Source organism: Cupressus sempervirens, chromosome 1 (assembly GCF_028749045.1).
Source record: "Cupressus sempervirens isolate cs-2001-9-10 chromosome 1, ASM2874904v1, whole genome shotgun sequence".
NCBI classification, from domain to species: Eukaryota; Viridiplantae; Streptophyta; class Pinopsida; order Cupressales; family Cupressaceae; genus Cupressus; species Cupressus sempervirens.
This window is the reverse complement of record NC_143118.1, coordinates 665,098,018-665,116,016: the sequence shown is the minus strand read 5'-3', so window position 1 is coordinate 665,116,016 and position 17,999 is coordinate 665,098,018. Positions and strand designations below refer to the sequence as shown.

The 17,999-nt window shown below is 34.9% G+C and overlaps 1 protein-coding gene across 8 annotated transcripts in view; it reads left to right on the top strand.

The window, feature by feature from the left end:
- LOC149579640 (Metallopeptidase M24 family protein) overlaps positions 1-17,999 on the top strand; it is a 290,429-nt gene that overhangs the window by 120,919 nt on the left and 151,511 nt on the right. For all 8 annotated transcript variants that reach the window (XR_016352550.1, XR_016352548.1, XR_016352549.1 and 5 more), the window contains one exon: positions 10,503-10,606. Coding sequence is in view for 3 of the 8 variants with exons in the window: in XM_089786206.1 (XP_089642332.1) it covers positions 10,503-10,606 (104 nt within the window). In the remaining 5 variants the exon portion in view is untranslated. The remainder of the gene's footprint in view (positions 1-10,502; positions 10,607-17,999) is intronic.

The window sequence follows — 17,999 nt, the reverse complement described above, 5'->3', positions numbered from 1 at the left end:
GGTGTGTGAGGTGCTATTGTGTGATGTGTGGGTGCAAGTGACGTGTGGAGTGTTGACGTGCAATGTGTGTGTTTTGTCGTACGGGGAAACTTGAGTTCAACTATCATTACATATTTAGTGTTAAATTGGATTGGTATGTTATAGTGGTGTCAAATTTGGTGATCTTGGCAACTTCTTAGGGAGATTAAGAGTTTGGGGGATTTAATTGTAGTATGGCACTGAGTGATGGGCAATGGTGGTTGAACTTAGTGATGCTGCTGATATTCTAGAGGCGTGTTTGAGTAAGGTTGACCAATCACCTTCAATATTTATATAGAGGATCCTTGTTCCAAATGAGATTTTCTCAAGACAACCAAAATTGTTGAGACACCATGACAAGGAAATCAAGCTAGAAACTACTTCATGCTTGAGGGAGATTTTGAGGATCTCGATCCTTCAAGCACCATACAATGATGGATCAAATAAAAAATGGTCCCCTACCTGAAAGGCTGAGCACCAAAATCGACCAAAACGTGGGGTGTAAACCGGTGACATTTGATAATGCGCCAAAGACAAAGGGGTCTGAAATCCCTCAACTGAAGTTCAGTCCAACTCCAAGAGAGAGCCTCCCCACACAATGGAGCCATAGAGGATGGTCGACTTGACCAAAGAGTACAAAAGGGAAATTTTGATCGTGGTATCCTCAAAGTGGTGGTTGAAGCACAATCTCTCTATCATAGCAAGGGAGCCAAGTCCTTTATGGGTAAAAGCACAAACCTGTGTCACCTTTTATAAAGAAAAATGATCTAAAAAATTTAAACTGTTCAAGTTTAACGACATGAAAGTGGCATTTGTGTTTAGAATTTGAAGATGACGTAAACTGATGAAATCTGTAAAATTGGATGAAGTTTATGTCGATGACTTTTTTAAAAAAATTGGAGAAAGATTTTTTTACATTAAATTTTTTTTTTTTCTTTTTTGGATCGATAAGAGGCTGAAGCCAAGATTCATTATTGTTATGTGATGTGATTAATTATTGTTATTTATTAAACTTGTGTAGAGTCAAACCCAAGACCTCTCGGATAAAAGACTCACAATTTATCATTGTGTTGTAGGCTCTTGCCTACGTTTTTTTAATTTTTAAAGTCCATTTTTTTATTTTTTTAAAATGCTGAAAATATGGAGTTCTGTCCCGCCAAACAAATATATGCAAATGATCATATTTTACTTTGATTTTGTAATATGTTATAGTAGACATGTATATCTAGTCGACACGAAATGAAAATTTGATTTTTGATGTATAATTTTTAAGCTACAAGTGTTCAAAGTTGAACTTATTAGAAATTGATAGTTTTTTTTCTCGCCAAACTTTTCCTATCAAAGCTACATATTTTTGAAAACAAGTTGCATATTCTTGAAGAGGACTCTCTCCTCTAGAGGTACATATGAAGTTTTGATTTTTTGAATATGGTTTACTATTTTTATTCCTTTTTTGAAGTGACATCTTCTTGAATCTTAAAATACCTACTTGTAATATTTTAAAAGTATAACATATTATAACTACTCAAAACACTATAAAATTTATATGAGCATAATCTTGACTCTGAGATCTACAAAAGGGTATTTTTTAGTTTTTGAAGAAACTTCAAGTGAAAAGTTTTTAAAAATTCCATTTTTTGCTTGTGTGGCTGCCACATAGGATGCCACATAGACAATTTCGGCCGACACCCACGGTGACGTTTTATACCCACTTATGTGACCTCATATAAGAGGAACACTTTTGTTCATTAATTTTCAAATAATGATTTCAGCCGAAAGTGTTATGGCCGAAATTATTTCGGCCGTAACCATTTTGCCACCTTCATGCCATGTCGATGCCACTTGGAACCACATGGGTTCGGCTGTAACACTTTCGATCATAACCCCATTGGATATCCTCAAGGGTAACATAGTTTTATGCTTTTACCCTTACTAATGCGGGGTTGCATGACTAGTCTCAAATCGAAATGAGGTTCATAATCTTAACTCCCAATGAGTGTATGAAGAGGTGATCTCGATCTCAACGCCCTAAAAGTAGAAATGAAGATTCACAACTAGTTGTTGTGAGAAGACCATAACTCGAGTCTTACCTAGATTCACAACTAGCTGTTGTGAGAAGACCATAACTCGAGTCTTACCTAGATTCACAACTAGTTGTTGTGAGTCACAAAAGGAGGCCAACCCATCAAGAAACCTTTGAATCTCCCTAGGGGAAGAAGCTAGGAGAACCACATCGTCAACAATTAATAGAATGGAGATCAAAACTTGGTGCAAGTAGCAACCTTCCCGAGGAAGTGAAATCCTAGAGGAAAGGCTCGAGGTTGTCAATATATACACCAAAAAGAGTGGGTGAGAGAGGGCAACCCGGTTCACCTCGATGGTGCTATGAATAGGATTCAAAATATTTTGGGGAGTCTTGAATTTTCCAGCAAGAGTCTTGTACAATCTCATGATAGTTGTCAAGAGAGTCTCCAATATCCCAATGCTCACATGCCTCTGAAAGAGAGCTACTCGAGGAACAAGATCAAATGCTTTGCAAAAGTCTACGAAGTGGCAGTAGGCTTTCGCTGTGCATTGTTGTGCTTCCTCAATGATAGTCCGCAAAGTCAAAATGTGAGCTGTAGTTTAAAAATATGTATGAAAACGGACTTGTCCCATAGCTCGATAGTTTCATCAATCAAGCTCTCTAAATAAGATAGTATTCAACACTGTGGGATATAGTTTGGCGAATGTGTGCCCAACCATTATGGTCTTGTAGTTGCCAAGGTTTGAGATTGACCCGTACTTGTGGGTCGGGTAGATAATATGTCATGAGCAAGAATAGGGGAAGCTAGTACAAACCACTCTGTTGAAAAGCTCTATGAGAAAGGAGCCCAAAACTGTAATACCAAGTTTGAACAGCTCCACTTGGAACCCTTCTTCATACGTTGTCTTGCTAGTGTTCATGTATCTAATTGCCTTGTTGATGCTAGAGAAAGAGAAGAGGTGGCAATCATGCAGAGGGGTGTGGTGGAGAGGTGGGTGGTTGGGGATATCATAGAGAGTGGGGGTGTGAGAGACAAGGGAGCTATCATCCAGGGTGGAGGGCGAGGAGGGTGGTGAGGAAACAGTGCTCCGAAAAAGATTTGGAGACGGCAGGAGAGAGGCACAAAGGGACCTACATTACATCAAGGAGAATTTTCTCTTTTTGTGGTGGAGGCGGCAATAGGTGAGTCTTAGTTGGGAAAATGAGGGAGATAAGGTGGAGAAAGCCGAGCAAACTGAGCGGTGAAAGGACTTGCAGTCTTTTAGTGGTTCATGGGGCAAGTACTCTTGCACTTGGGGATATGGGTAAGGGGGAGGTGTAGTGGGGAATGGAGAGAAGGGTGGACTCCCAAAGGATAGATGTGAGCAAATCAAACATGGAGGAAGTGTCCCCAAAGTCAATGAAGGAATCCATGGGGAGGAACCGTCTGAGGTGGTGGATAAAGAGGTCATGATCGCCATTAGTCAAGTAAAAGGAGGTACTGGTGGGGGGTGTCCACAAAATGAGGTGGATGAGGTGAAAGCGGGGTGGGGGGGGGGGACGGGATGGGGGGGGAATCTTGGGGGGACCTAAAGGGTGAGGCTAAGAAGGGAGTATTCGGCAAGGGGGAGGTGAGATATGGTGAAGTGATTGATGGAGGGGATGGAGGAAGTGCTAGAAAGGGCATAGTCAACAACACTTACACCACCGCATTAAAGTTCGTTCAGAATCACCATGTCAGAGGACTCACATAATTGTAGTAAATGATGACCATATCTAGTGAGGGGTCCCCAATTGTCCTTGGAGAAGTGCTGCAACCCTAGGGTCTCTGCATTGGATTCGGTTGTGCAAACAGGGTTTGACCTATGATTGTAAAGGGGTGTTTGAAAGTCCTTGGTTCGTGCATTAAAATCTCCCAAAATGATGATGTCGCCCATGGTCGAGAATCTGATGATCTGCTCAAGAAGGTCCTCGTAAGGGTCCCCTCCCACATGCTGTGTACTGCATAATGTGAGGATGCCGACAGAAAATAGCATACTACAATGTAGATGCCCCTATACTGTGATGTCAGCTGTGATGGAACCCCAATTTTTTTGCAAAATAGGGCCTCCATTTGAGACACTCCTTTGAGACTTGTTATAGGACTAACACTGTGTTGCATGGATTTCATCATCTTTGCCATCAACTTGATAGAATCTTCACCTAAAATCAAACAACAATGCTTTCTTTGAGAATGAAGATTGCTTGTGCTAAAGGGTTTATTTTTTGAGATTGTATGACCCTTGAATTTTGAATTACCGAGGTTTGAGAAAAATTGACAACAATAAAAATAAGAGTCAATTTACTGATTAGCAGCAGCAAGAATGGATAATTCAGATAGCTACAGTAACCTTCCTCAGGAATACCATATGCAAAGACAATCAATGTCTTATTAATTGAGTGGAGATACAAATCAGGGAAGCAGCTTCATTCTTATGAATTAGCACACAACACAATATGGTGACCACATCAAATGAATGTCCAACAAGCATTCAGTAATACTCATAACCAATGAATACATACTAGTCATTGTAGTTATGTTAGTTTTATTCAAGAGTCACATTCAACAAATACACATACAAGGATATGAAAATCTTCAAGACTACACATCAAAGACATCAAGGACTGCACGATATTATATGTGAGCTATGAGTAATAACAATGAACTATTGATAGAAGGAAAAAAAAAAAAATCGACACTGACTCTCAGCAATAGAATGGTAATAAGGAGATTACATTAGGCCAAAGACATGATACATGTATCGGGAGTGTGCAGCAATCGCTATGTTTGGAAAGAAATAACATTGAACACAAACAACATAAATGAAGCATCTATATAAACATTTAGCTATCTTGGTACAGCATCCATGTCATACTTCAAAGCATTTACACACAACAAATTTGTGAAGTCAGAAGATGCGACTATATTATTGGGAAAGGACCCATGATGCAACATTGAGATAGACTACAAGAGTCATTGAATTGGAACTATTTGAACTTATTATATGCTATCTAGCAAGTCATCGTGGGTTTCAGTATGCATTGATAGGGAAGTATTACAACCACCTTGGAAACATATTTGGAAGAATATTGTGCCCAGATATTCTAAAACAAAATCAGACCATTGAAGGAAGCGACTTGGTTTTGTAGTCATGCCAATATCAATGTTGTGTTCATCAGCGACAATAACAAATGGTGTATTCAATGAATTTATAAAGTAACATGGAAATTGAACTTTTCCTTCAAACGATATGTTTTGGATGCATAAGATGCCTGACAAATGACCACGAGAAGAAAGATTTCTCCTTTAATGGAGAAAAATCATTAAAAATGATGACTAACTTGAAAATCGACTCCCAAAATGGCATCAATAATTATGATTCTGAGGTGTTGGGAATATGTAGTTAATTCAGGACATAGTTATCTAGCTTTGTGCTTTTGTGATTGTGAACTTGAGTTCATTCTTCACATGGAATTGGCATTAACCTAAGCAAGAGGAAGATTTATCATGAAGACATGGTTCATTCATACTTCACATTCACAGCACTAAGAAGTTTGTGAATGAAGATTATAAGCCTTCTTATAACCTCTATTGGACACTGCCATGATATGCCTCTTGTTCAAGGTCACAAAGCTTTCCTGGGAGCTGCATTTCAAACTTCCTTGATGATTTTAACAAATTGCCATACTGGTAGAGTATTTTCCATGTTGCACGAACCCTTTAATTTGTGATCGTATTTGGAGATGTATAAGATTACAACCATGAAATATGCATTTTTATTTGTGAATTGATGGGGAAAGAAATATTACGATAGATGAAAAACGGGAGATTTAATCAAATAATGATTTTGAAGGCAACCAATTGTTGCACCCAGAAAAATTTCATCCCAAGTTAACATGTTAACTCCAGTTTTAGCTTCAAATATTTCTTTGGTTTATCGCAAGGATTCACGCAAAGGATGGGAGGATGAATAAAATGGCAAAACACGATTCTTATATGCGACACCATGAAGATTTGTAGTTCAGTTTTAATTGATAAATGGAGGAGAATAAGGAGTCTATGCGATATCAAGCATTAGGATTATGGTTTTCTCCCAAAGCGATTATTTAATTTGGGTTTGGTTATCATATAAGGAGCATAAATCATGAATCAAACTTACATTTAAACTTTGTGATTAGCTATTTATTAAGAAGAGGTGCGATGGTTAAGGAGATACCTCTCGATTCTCTATAAGTATAAAATGTAAACTCATACATTTCATATTCATACACAAATTTCTGAAATTTTTCTATACTCAAGTTATACGCACATTTGATATATTACATTCTTTCATTGGCAAAGAGATGGACTTTTTGAACTAAGCCTTTGGATGTTGGATTATTGAATAAATTTTTATGCGATTCTGGAGTCAAATTGCATTGGATGGATCATTCATAAGGAGTGTCTCTAGTGCACTTTTATTTCCTGCATATTTTGTAAGCATAAATATTTATTTTAAGCTTTAGAGTTGGTAATGTTATAAAGTTTCATCCTTTATAATTATTTTTTAAATTCTATAAATAATTAATATGGTAGATAAGTGGACAGGGTCAATTATCACATTTTAAAATCAAATATCATAGATATAGTGAAATATTTAATTGTTTCTATATCTGTGTCCATTTTGTCTTCCAACCATAGGAGTTAAAATACATTCTAGACTATTTTAAAATTGCGTCCATATATTTGATTTGTCTCATCTTGATTACTAAATTATTTATAATTGATGTGACTGGAATTTTGTAAAGTTGTATGTTTTAAACTTATAATACTAACTGTATCGCCCTTCGGCACTGTTCTTTATGTTATTCATAATTCATAACCCATATGTTGGCAATTAGTTCATATCTTTCCTTTGAAGAATTAATATATTCATTTGTTGCAATCCCCTATAATAATTAATTTTATTTAAAACAACTTCAAATTCATATATTCATTTATTATTATCAATTCATAATTTGAAAGTTAAAAGCTTTGTATAATATTAAATTCGTATTCTAACCAATCTGCTATAAGGATCTTTGATTTAAGTGATTTAGTTAGGATAGGTATACCCGTCTTGGCTTTGTAGATCCAAAAGTGTAGAAGACTCAAATCGAATTGATCGGTCTTGTCAAGTTGGCCTTAACCGGTTGGATATCCCAATATTGAGTTGGCAAGACTCGTAGGATTCCAATCTGTGGTTTTGGGAACCAACAAGTTGACTGATATGGATCCCACATAAACTTGGCGGAGCTATCAAAGGAACCATGAAAATAGTGTTGAAAAGATGATCTCTGACCAAACATGCAATCCCACCAGATCCCCTGACCCCACTAGACCACCTGACCTCATCCCTAAAATCAAACAACCACTGAAATTCAGAGATGCCCGTAAGAGGATGAACAAGGCTCTCACGTGTTTGTGTAAAAAAGAGGATGTCAGTCGAACCAAGAGCATCCTGGAGAAGACCTAGTAAGGACCATAAGGTATTGTCATTGTTCCAACAGTTGACATTGTAGGGAACCACAAGGCCTCGTCATATCCAATTGCCATCTCGACTATCATTTGGCCTTGGCAACAAACCTCGATTCCCATCCCACTGGAGGAGAATCTTGTATAACAGCCCTAAGACTCTTGATAATGACCCACTTCTCGGTGTGCCTAGCCTTGGCAACTAGACTGTCGGAGTGTTTCAACTCAACCACCTGGGACTCAGTGAGGTCCTCATTAAGGTAGATCTTGGACAGAAGAGAAATAAGTTTTCTCTTTGCCTAAAGCACACAAAGACAATCCCTAGGCGAGAGAAACTTGAGATAGAGAGTACTGCCATGACCAATCTTGGCACACTATAGTGAAATGTCTATCACACCAAGCTGTCATTGAGAAATGAAATGAAATGAAAAGGCTGCCCCCTTATTCAGAATGCTCAACAAGACTTTGCCATTGAGTCGAGTTTTCCACTAACCCTCCAGAATTAACAAAACTTCTGACCAAAAATTATATAAATCGCCCAACCTAATATTGGATAACAAAATTCTCATTTTCTCTAGACAAAAACACACATTGAGAACAACTATCACGATTTTGAGAAAAATCAACGAAACATCCAAACTATTGTAGATGACCAGGATGCCCCAAAATAGATTTAAAGATACCATGATTTGAAGTTAACAAGAACTTTATTGTTTTGGAAACAATGGTACTAACCTTAAAATAGGAATCCCTGATAGAAGATCTTATGCGAGATTTGTGAATTGTAGAAACACGAAATGATTTTTGAAGTGAAAATTTAATCAAAAGTAGAAAATAGAATCCGAGACACTGATCAAAGAATGCAAAACTTCATTTCTAAGGAAAAAACTATAAAACCCAATAAATAATTTTTGAGGAAAAAATTATTAAAACCCAACATATAATTTTTGAGGAAAAAATTATTATAATCCACCATAATCTTTTAAATGGAAAAAAAAAATGAAAGGCCATCAAATTCTTTTAAGGGAAATTTTTCTGAAAGCCCATCAGAATCCTTTTAAGGGAAAAGATTATAAAAACCCATCAAATTTTTTTTGAGGAGAATTTGTTTATGAAAACTCATTAGAGAAACCTTCATGCAATAGAACACAAGACTTCACACAATAAGCAGCGTATGCAAGCAACATGCAAGTACATGCAACCCTAAAAAATTGAAGACTTTTACTCAAACCAAGAAATCGCGTAGTAAAAAAGTCAACTAGGTTTGTGATTTTCAGTGAAAATCTTTGAAGATGAACTACAAAATTTCATAAAATACCTCTATGCGATTTTTATTTTGAATATTGAAAAACAAATTTTTGGAAAAATTCCAAATCAAAAGAGACTCAATTTTTTCTTAAAATTTTTGCCATATTTCATGAAATCCCATCGACCTCCTCTTGTACCATATTATGATAAATCGATGTTGTATTAAATAGAGGAGATTAAAGCTGCTTATGTAGATTTACGAAGACTATGTTTCTAAAGGAAACAATTGTGAACTTAAAGACAAAAATAGAAACTACCTAATAAACTAAAGACTAACTTATATGACCATTAAAGAAACATTACAATATTATAATAAACACTACCAAATTCACCTTTTGCAAAGGTTAAGAATATTGATCAGCAAGATCCAATTAATCTACAAATGGAACCCAACCAATATTTTTGCAATTTCAAAAGATTGTATATGCAAAGTAATGTTATCAAGATTCTGATAACACTTTACAAAAAATATGTAGATTTCCTATAGGTTACAAATATGAATTTCTTGGAGTTCATTTAGATTCAACAAAGGTCTTCGCTTATAAAGATGTTCAATGCTGATCAAGATTGATCTTGGATGGATTAATATTGGTCCCATGTGTAGCTTTTGTTTCAATTTTTTGAATTCACATTGGCTATCATATCTGTGTTTTAAGGTTGAATCCTTTCAAACCAGGGAAGGGATGCAGTTTGTGTAATTAAACATGATTTTATTTTATTTATCATTACCAAGGGAAATGACCTATTGCTTTTTGAGGGGACACATTGCATTGAACGTGCCCTTTGATAAACATGTAAATAACCGATTATACTATTCATTCATTCACACATCTCAAATTATATTCTATTTAATATTATAATATGCCCACAAACTGTATATTTAGTATGTGTAACAAGTTGGTACACAGTATTCTCTTCTAAAATTTTATTCACACCCTTGCATCTTTGCATTAAACTTGTTTGTTGTGAAATACAAGTAGTGTAGGTTGTTGTGAAATACAAGTAGTGTAGGCCTTGTTAACACAGAGATGCTTGATTTTCTCAATGAATTAACATGACTGAAAGCTCAAGCTTCATTATGAGTACAGAAAATTATGTATTCAAATGATCCATGTCATGGGTATAAGTACAAAATATAGATGTGCAGGTAGGGGAGAAAAGATGATCCGAGTGTGGGGACATGGGTTCAACACTTAATATGCTTGAATATTCCTTTATTTAAGAGGTTATCCCAAGACTATCCAAATAAGGTTGCAAGCCTCACAAAATTGATTCTTTTTTTGAAAAAACTGGAATGGATGATGTGTAGATAGAGCTCTTTTGATATGTTTTTGTCTGTTTATCCAAGCTTCGAGTATGCTAAAAATAGCATCTACGTTTTGAACCTCTACCCTTGTCCAGTAAGATGGTCAGGAAACCTTTAGGACCAGAATAGTTGGGCGCATGGAATGTTCTTGATGTGTTTAATTTTGGATGGTTGCCCATATATATAAAAGCTTTAGGAAAGTGCTTATGAAGTAGAGTTTAAAAAAAAAACCTTCATGCTCTTTTATGTCTTAATCTGATATGTTATCCTAAGAATAAATCACAATTATTTGGTTTCAATTGAATTGATTTTTTATGATTTTTTGATGATAGGCACTTCTACAAACGATGCTGGTCTCCAAAGCGCACCCACATGAGCATATCTTGGCAGCCACTATGGAATATGAGTGTAAGATTAGAGGTGCCCAGCGCATGGCGTAAGAGTCTGAATTTCTTTTATTTTTTCTGAATGGTTCAACTTCATCCCTTTTGTGTTTTATTCACTTTTCTGTATCAAGTTGGGCAATAAAGGAAACTCATTCATAGCATCACATGCTTCATGACGTTTTTGGGATGAATTATTTTTATTGGATAATGGAGATCATTAGGTGATTTATAATCTCTCTGAAAATAAATAGAAATTAGGAATCAGAAGTTATGCTAATTGACTTTGCTCCTGATAAATTGAAATGGCAGTGTTAGAGAAAGGGATTGTTGGTTAAATTGGAACAAAACATGTGATAAATGAATCCCACACAAATCAATACTTTATTCTTAAAACCATCCTAAGGGAACAACCACTTTTTTGGTAGTGGGAAATATTATACTCTCTAAGCAATTTATTTAGTATGAAAAGTGGTTGCAAGCTACCCCTTGTTCATTAATGCCAATCTGTATTGCAATACTCCTTTGAAGGCACTATGAACCAGAGTTTTCAAAAAGAAGAAAGATTTGGAGGTACTTGGCAAGCCTTTTATTTTTTATTTTTTTTAACTTAAGGTATTCAAGAAAAACTAGAAAAAAACTTGACAAAACATGACACCTTAAAAAACACAATTTTGAAAAAGTATTAAATTTATGCAAAATATACACTAGTAAATTTGGACCTATTTTTCGACGCTTTTCTGTTGAAATTGTGACTCAAAAATGTCGAAACCTACTGTAGCTAAACAGGAGTTGAAAGTTCGATGACCAAGGCTGGTGTTGATATCTCAACGACAAAAACCATCGAAAATTATTGCCATCATTGTCCCATGGTGGCGCCAGATGACTAGTTTGGAAGGTCGAACTGTCGATGACTATGAGAGATGGTTCGACAAGTATTCCACATTATTGACGGCAGGATGCATTGAACTATTGACAATTGTAGAGATGTTTCGACGGGTTGCTTATATCATTGACGACAGTAAATGTCAAAATAGCGACGGTAGTCAAAGTTAAAAAAATAAAATGCAGCAGCAAGCAAAATTCTATAAAATAATTGGTATTCAAATAATTGCTGCCAAAGATGACATATTAGACGTCATTTGTTAAGCATGGCTTGTATCTTTAGTTTAAGCACATTGGTTTTTCCATTTACGAAGAGCTGCTATGGATAAACAAAAGGTTGCATGAAGAAGACTTGCAATCCAAAATCACACTCCATCTCGAACTAAAGGAGAATGGAATCATTCCAAAGAATCATTGATTACTTAGACTTTCTTATACATCCAATATTGGCAAGTTTTGAACACATTTTCAATGTAGCATGTCAATCATCAATATATGTGAATAATGCACATGTTGGCAATAAATTACAAGATTGAATTAGAGAACCATGACAACATAATTCCATTTATGTCAAAGCATATCAAGGAGGGGTTTGAATATGAGAGCACTTTTAAAAAATGACAGTGGCAAGTTACTTCGTAGGGTCATTCCATGACAAATAATCAAATGTTTTCATGACATACAACATGACTATTGTGGCAAACAGAAAATAAACATCATTATATATCATTGCCACTAGTTATGACAATGACTACAATAAAGTAATGATGCACACTTTTTGCATACTAACAAGGGCATGCTGTTGTCTTCACAACTTGTAGAATTCTTGACCTTCTTCTTTTAATACAGACATGACTTTTTCTATGCCAAACTTTAAGGAGCTTGGAGAGAACAGGGATATCAGGGTTTCTTTTTTATTTTTGGAAAAATAAGGATGATAACAAATTAAAACCTGGAAGAAACTCTTGGTATCAACTAAATAAACTCTATTGTTTGTCGTGCCTAGTGCTCTCATACCCCTCCAATCTTGGAGTCATCTTTCATCCTACGATCTACATTCACCTTCATTTGACTTGTACAGATTCATAACTCGTACTTGTAGATAGTCTCATAAGATATTGACAGTAACAAATATAGTATAAGAAACTTGAAGCCAGTAAACTTAGAAGATTAATCTACCTTAATATTGACAATAAAATACTTTCTCCTCCTTGGTGGACAAGTGTGATACACAATCTCTTGCGAGAGTAGGTCCATGTCTGCATACAACTTATAGAGAAAGCAATATGTTGTCCATTTCTACCGAAGAGGCAATTGGTAATCAGCAATATATCATAATCTGTATACAAATTATAGAGAAAGCAGCATGTTGTAATCCATAGTACTTATGTTAAGGCCATTTTAAGACGTTCACCTGGAACCTACTATGTTTACCCACTAAAAGTAAGTACCATGTTGGAGACTTCAAAGTTCAAGCATCCCCATGATCTACAATAATGACAATAATGCATGTGAGAGTCAATAATGACATGATACAAAAATAAGCTGTAATTAAAATGCTTTTAATGGGTTTAGTTTGAGCTTCACTTGGTTTAGTTTGATCTTCATTTGGTTTCGAAAATCCTTTCATATTCTATACTTAACAAGGCCAACCACGTGAAGGTGGAAGCTCATTTGGCCTCTCCCTGCCCATAATCTCTCTCAATTCCCCATTAACAACTAAGTAAATATTTCATTCATTCATTTTAGAAGTATATCATTGAATCATTATAATCACATAACATACATTAACATGACATACAATTAATTAATACATATAAACATTCATCAATAATTTGTGAACACAATCATTATATTCACATAACATTCATTAACATGACATATAATTCATTAATACCTATAAGCATTCATTAATAATTCATGAACACGACAATCATTATAATCACACAACAATATTCAATAACATGACATAAAATTCATCAACATTTATAAAAATCCATCAACATTTATTATCAATAAGAAACATTCATAAAAGTCCATTAATAAGCAACATTCATCATTATAAAAATCCATTAATATGCAACATTCATAAATATCCATCAACACACTCATCATCAAACAAGGTTTTTAATATTCATTTCTTCTTTTCTTTTTTCTTTTTTTTGAAGATAAAGGTTAATAGGCACAGCTTGACTATTTTTGGCATCCTGTGGCTCTTGTGGTTTTGATCTTACGACATGAGGCGTCCTCTTCTTTCATCGAGGACAAGGCTGATGCGTCCTTGCAATAAGAAATAAATGGGTTTAATTCTAAACTTTTTTTTTATGTTATAAGTATTTCATTAATCTAAAGAATATAACAAGGATTTTTCTTTACTTGATAGTGCCACATCATCTATTGTCACATTCTGTTCAGTCCCAACCTCAACATGCCCAACACTAACATCATGCTCTGCATAAAAAATATCACATAAAGCTTACACCAATTGCAATTTAAAATGTTAAATTTTATTAATAATTACATGATTAATTTGAAATAGAAATTGAATATGTATCTGTATCATTGTGATGCACATTAAGGTCTTCGTCATGTGTAGGATCTGTGGCATCTGATGCACATTACGACATGAGGCGTCCTCTTCTTTCATCGAGGACAAGGCTGATGCGTCCTTGCAATAAGAAATAAATGGGTTTAATTCTAAACTTTTTTTTTATGTTATAAGTATTTCATTAATCTAAAGAATATAACAAGGATTTTTCTTTACTTGATAGTGCCACATCATCTATTGTCACATTCTGTTCAGTCCCAACCTCAACATGCTCAACACTAACATCATGCTCTGCATAAAAAATATCACATAAAGCTTACACCAATTGCAATTTAAAATGTTAAATTTTATTAATAATTACATGATTAATTTGAAATAGAAATTGAATATGTATCTGTATCATTGTGATGCACATTAAGGTCTTCGACATGTGTAGGATCTGTGCCTTTGTCACCATGAGTAAGATCTGTGCTGGGAGTAGTAGGCTGCAGTGAAATGTCATGCGCGCATTGTTATCATTGTTCAAAATTAACATCAAATAGATTATTTGTTATGAAGTTCTCAGTTACTGTTATTATTCATTTGACCTATTTACCTATGTGTCAACCGCTGCACCAGAATCTTCTACACCTGTTTGGCCACTTGAATCTGTGCGGTGGGGAGCAACCACTGCTCTATAGCCTTGCTTGAAGCCAATTTGTTTGTCCTCTTCTGTGGGCGCTAGATTAAATTCAATGCCCTGCATTTTTTTGCATAATATTGTCAATAATTAATGTATTACTTATTTGTAATTTTATATAAATTGATATGAAATTTTCTCTACTGCTACTTACAAGGCATGACTGAATTTTCATATATCCACCAGAGACAAGATGGTGTTGACCAACCTTCTCTTTCCTAGCTTGTGTTGCCTTTGATGTGTCCTGCAACTTGTATATGTAAACTTTGAAAAATGTTAGAAATATGTTAGATTATATAAATCCACAATCATTATGGCTGATCTTCTCTGTTAAACTCGTTAACAGGTTAACATTTGAAATAAAAGCACAAACTCTTGAATGAGATGCATTCTGTATCTGGAGTATAACTTACACATTGCTAACATCAATACGTTATGAAATTGCTTTTACGTGTCAGATATAATAAGGATTAACTCATTAAGGGATGTCTTGTTTTTATTCAGTGAATCAACTTGTATATACTAAAGAAAAGAGTTACAAATATGACAATATATCAACTCTCTTAAAAATTTCTAACATTTTTATATAATCTTGTTGAGGCAAATAGCTTTGGTTCAGAAAATTGCATTGATCTCATGAGACCATACTCATGTATATATACATGTCGATATGCAGAATACCGATATGTATATGTACATGAATATAGTTTGAATATTCTTAATGGAGATCACAGCATTCAGAATTGCCGATGCATATTATTATTGAAGTAACATCTCAGATTTGAATTCAGTAAACAATTGTATTTATACTGATTGTTATTGATTGCAAAAGACTGAGTTAAAGTCTTAATGGCATTAGTTCTTGTTATGACTAATCATCGGGTGTGACCATTCCACCGAACAGGTACATCGGTGAATGGACATGTCTCCAGTTGGAGACATGCCCATTCACCCATGTACCCGTCCAAAATCATATATATAGCATATGCCGCCTAATATTGCAACATAGCAATTGATTTATGTGTGTAGATCGAAGGCAATACAGACGCCGATCTTGAATAAATATTTATCATCATTTGCATTGAGTTTTATATATATTGTGCAACACTTGTATACTTCATTGGCATTGACTGTCCCTATAGGAAATATACATAATTCAGCAGTGAAAAGGAAATTTGTAAGTAAACTTTACATGGTATGAGAGCTTGGCTAAGGAAAGATCACGCTAAGTTTATTGAATCAAAATTTTTTAAGACAAACAATCCTCCCTCCCTACAAAATGACAAACACAATGAGATTCGAACATCACCTTGGAAATGTTGATAACTTCAAATCTTGGAAACTTCGAGTAATGATGTTGTTAAAAGAAAACAAATTGGAATCATTTATAAAAGAGGACAAAGAGGAACCTAAAAATGATCCTGAAAAATCAGAATGGATTGAGAAAAGCAAAAAAGCAATGAAGATAATTGTAGATACTGTTCAAGACCACATAGTACCTATTGTGGCAAAACATACCATAGCTTATCGTGTTTCAAGCTCTTGAAAATGCATTTATAATCAATAACACTGGTAGAAAACTTGCTCTTAAAAGGCAGATGAACAATATAAGCATGAACAAAGGAGAAACTATAAATGCTTTCTTTATGAGAATCACAGATTTAAGAGATCAATTATCTGCACTTGGTTATGAGATTGAAAATCAAGAGTTATCCTTAATAGCATTAGAACTTCCAAACTCATGGGAATCCTTTGTACAAGGCATAAGTGCTAGGTCTAAAATTCCTAAAATGGTTTGTTTAAGATCAGATAGTCTTCAAGAAGAATAGAGATTAATGATTAAGGGAAAACACAAAAGCCTAGATGAAAATGTTTAAGTTCTTAATACAAATGCTCATTAGAAAGGAAAGAAGAAAAACAACAAAAGGAAAAGAAATTTCCATGAAAAAGGACAATCCAAACAGAAGAAAGATTTGTCCAAAATACAATGCTTCAGATGTGATCTATATGGACATTATGCAATAAATTGTCTCGATAGATCTAAACCTCATGAATCTTTTGCAAAATCTGAAAAGTCAAATGAAGGAAATGAAAATGAGAAATATGCTTTCTATTTTGCATTATCCAACCAAATATCAACTAAAAGGAATACATGGATAGTTGACAGCGGGTCTTCCATACACATCACTGGATATCAGGATAAGCTAGAAAGCATGAAAATAGAAACAAATGAAGAAGTTACAATTGGTGATGACTCTGCACACTTGGTAAAAGTAATTGGGACCTGCAACATAAAATTGAAATTTGGAAATTCTATTCAACTTTCTGGAGTTCTCTATGTACTAGTTATTAAGAGGAATTTTATATCTATATCCACTCTTGAAGATGATGGTTATAAAATTGCTTTCATGGAAGGCAAAGTACTAGCGTGGCCTAAAAATTGAACCATTAAAAGGGCTCTAACAATAGGAGTACAACAAGGAATCTTATATGAGCTGCTAAGACAAACCTTGCACTTGTATGTGAGACCTTTGATTCAAATGAAATATGACACAGAGGACTAGGTCATATCAACTTCCGTGCCCTAACATCAATGGAGAAGATAGTAATTGGAATGCCCAAGTTAAAACATATTCACAATGAATCATGTAAAGGTTGTGCCTTAGGGAAAAACGCTAAAAAACCATTTCCCCATAGTTTGAGCAAAACTAAAGAAGTGTTGGAGCTATACATTCTGATTTATGTGGGCCCATGTCTATACCATCTATAGGAGGATACTTGTACTATTTGATATTTGTTGGTGATTTTTCAAGGAAGACATGGATATACTTCCTTAAATGCAAATAATCTAAAGAGATTCTCTCTAAATTTAAAGAATTCAAAAGTATCATTGAGAACTCCTCCGATAAGAACATTAAAATTCTGAGAACAGATAATGGGAGGGAGTATACTTTTGAGATATTTAAAGAGTTCTGCAAACTCACTGGGATTAAGAGGGAGTTCACAGTCCCTTACAATCCTCAACAAAATGAGGTTGCTGTAAGGAAGAACACAACTATTGTAGAAGCTGCTCAGGCCATGATTTTTGATCAAAACTTGGGAACATCTTTCTGGGCTGAAGCATCCAACACAACAGTCTATATTCAGAATAGATGTCCTCACTCACATTTGGACAATATGACTCCTGAAGAAGTATTTTTTGGAAAGAAACTTGACGTCAGTCACCTAGGGATATTTGGATGTCCTGTATATGTGCATGTACCTCAAGAGAAAAGGACTAAGTTAGAACCTTTTGGAAGAAAGGGTATTTTCAATGGTTTTAGTGAAACAGTAA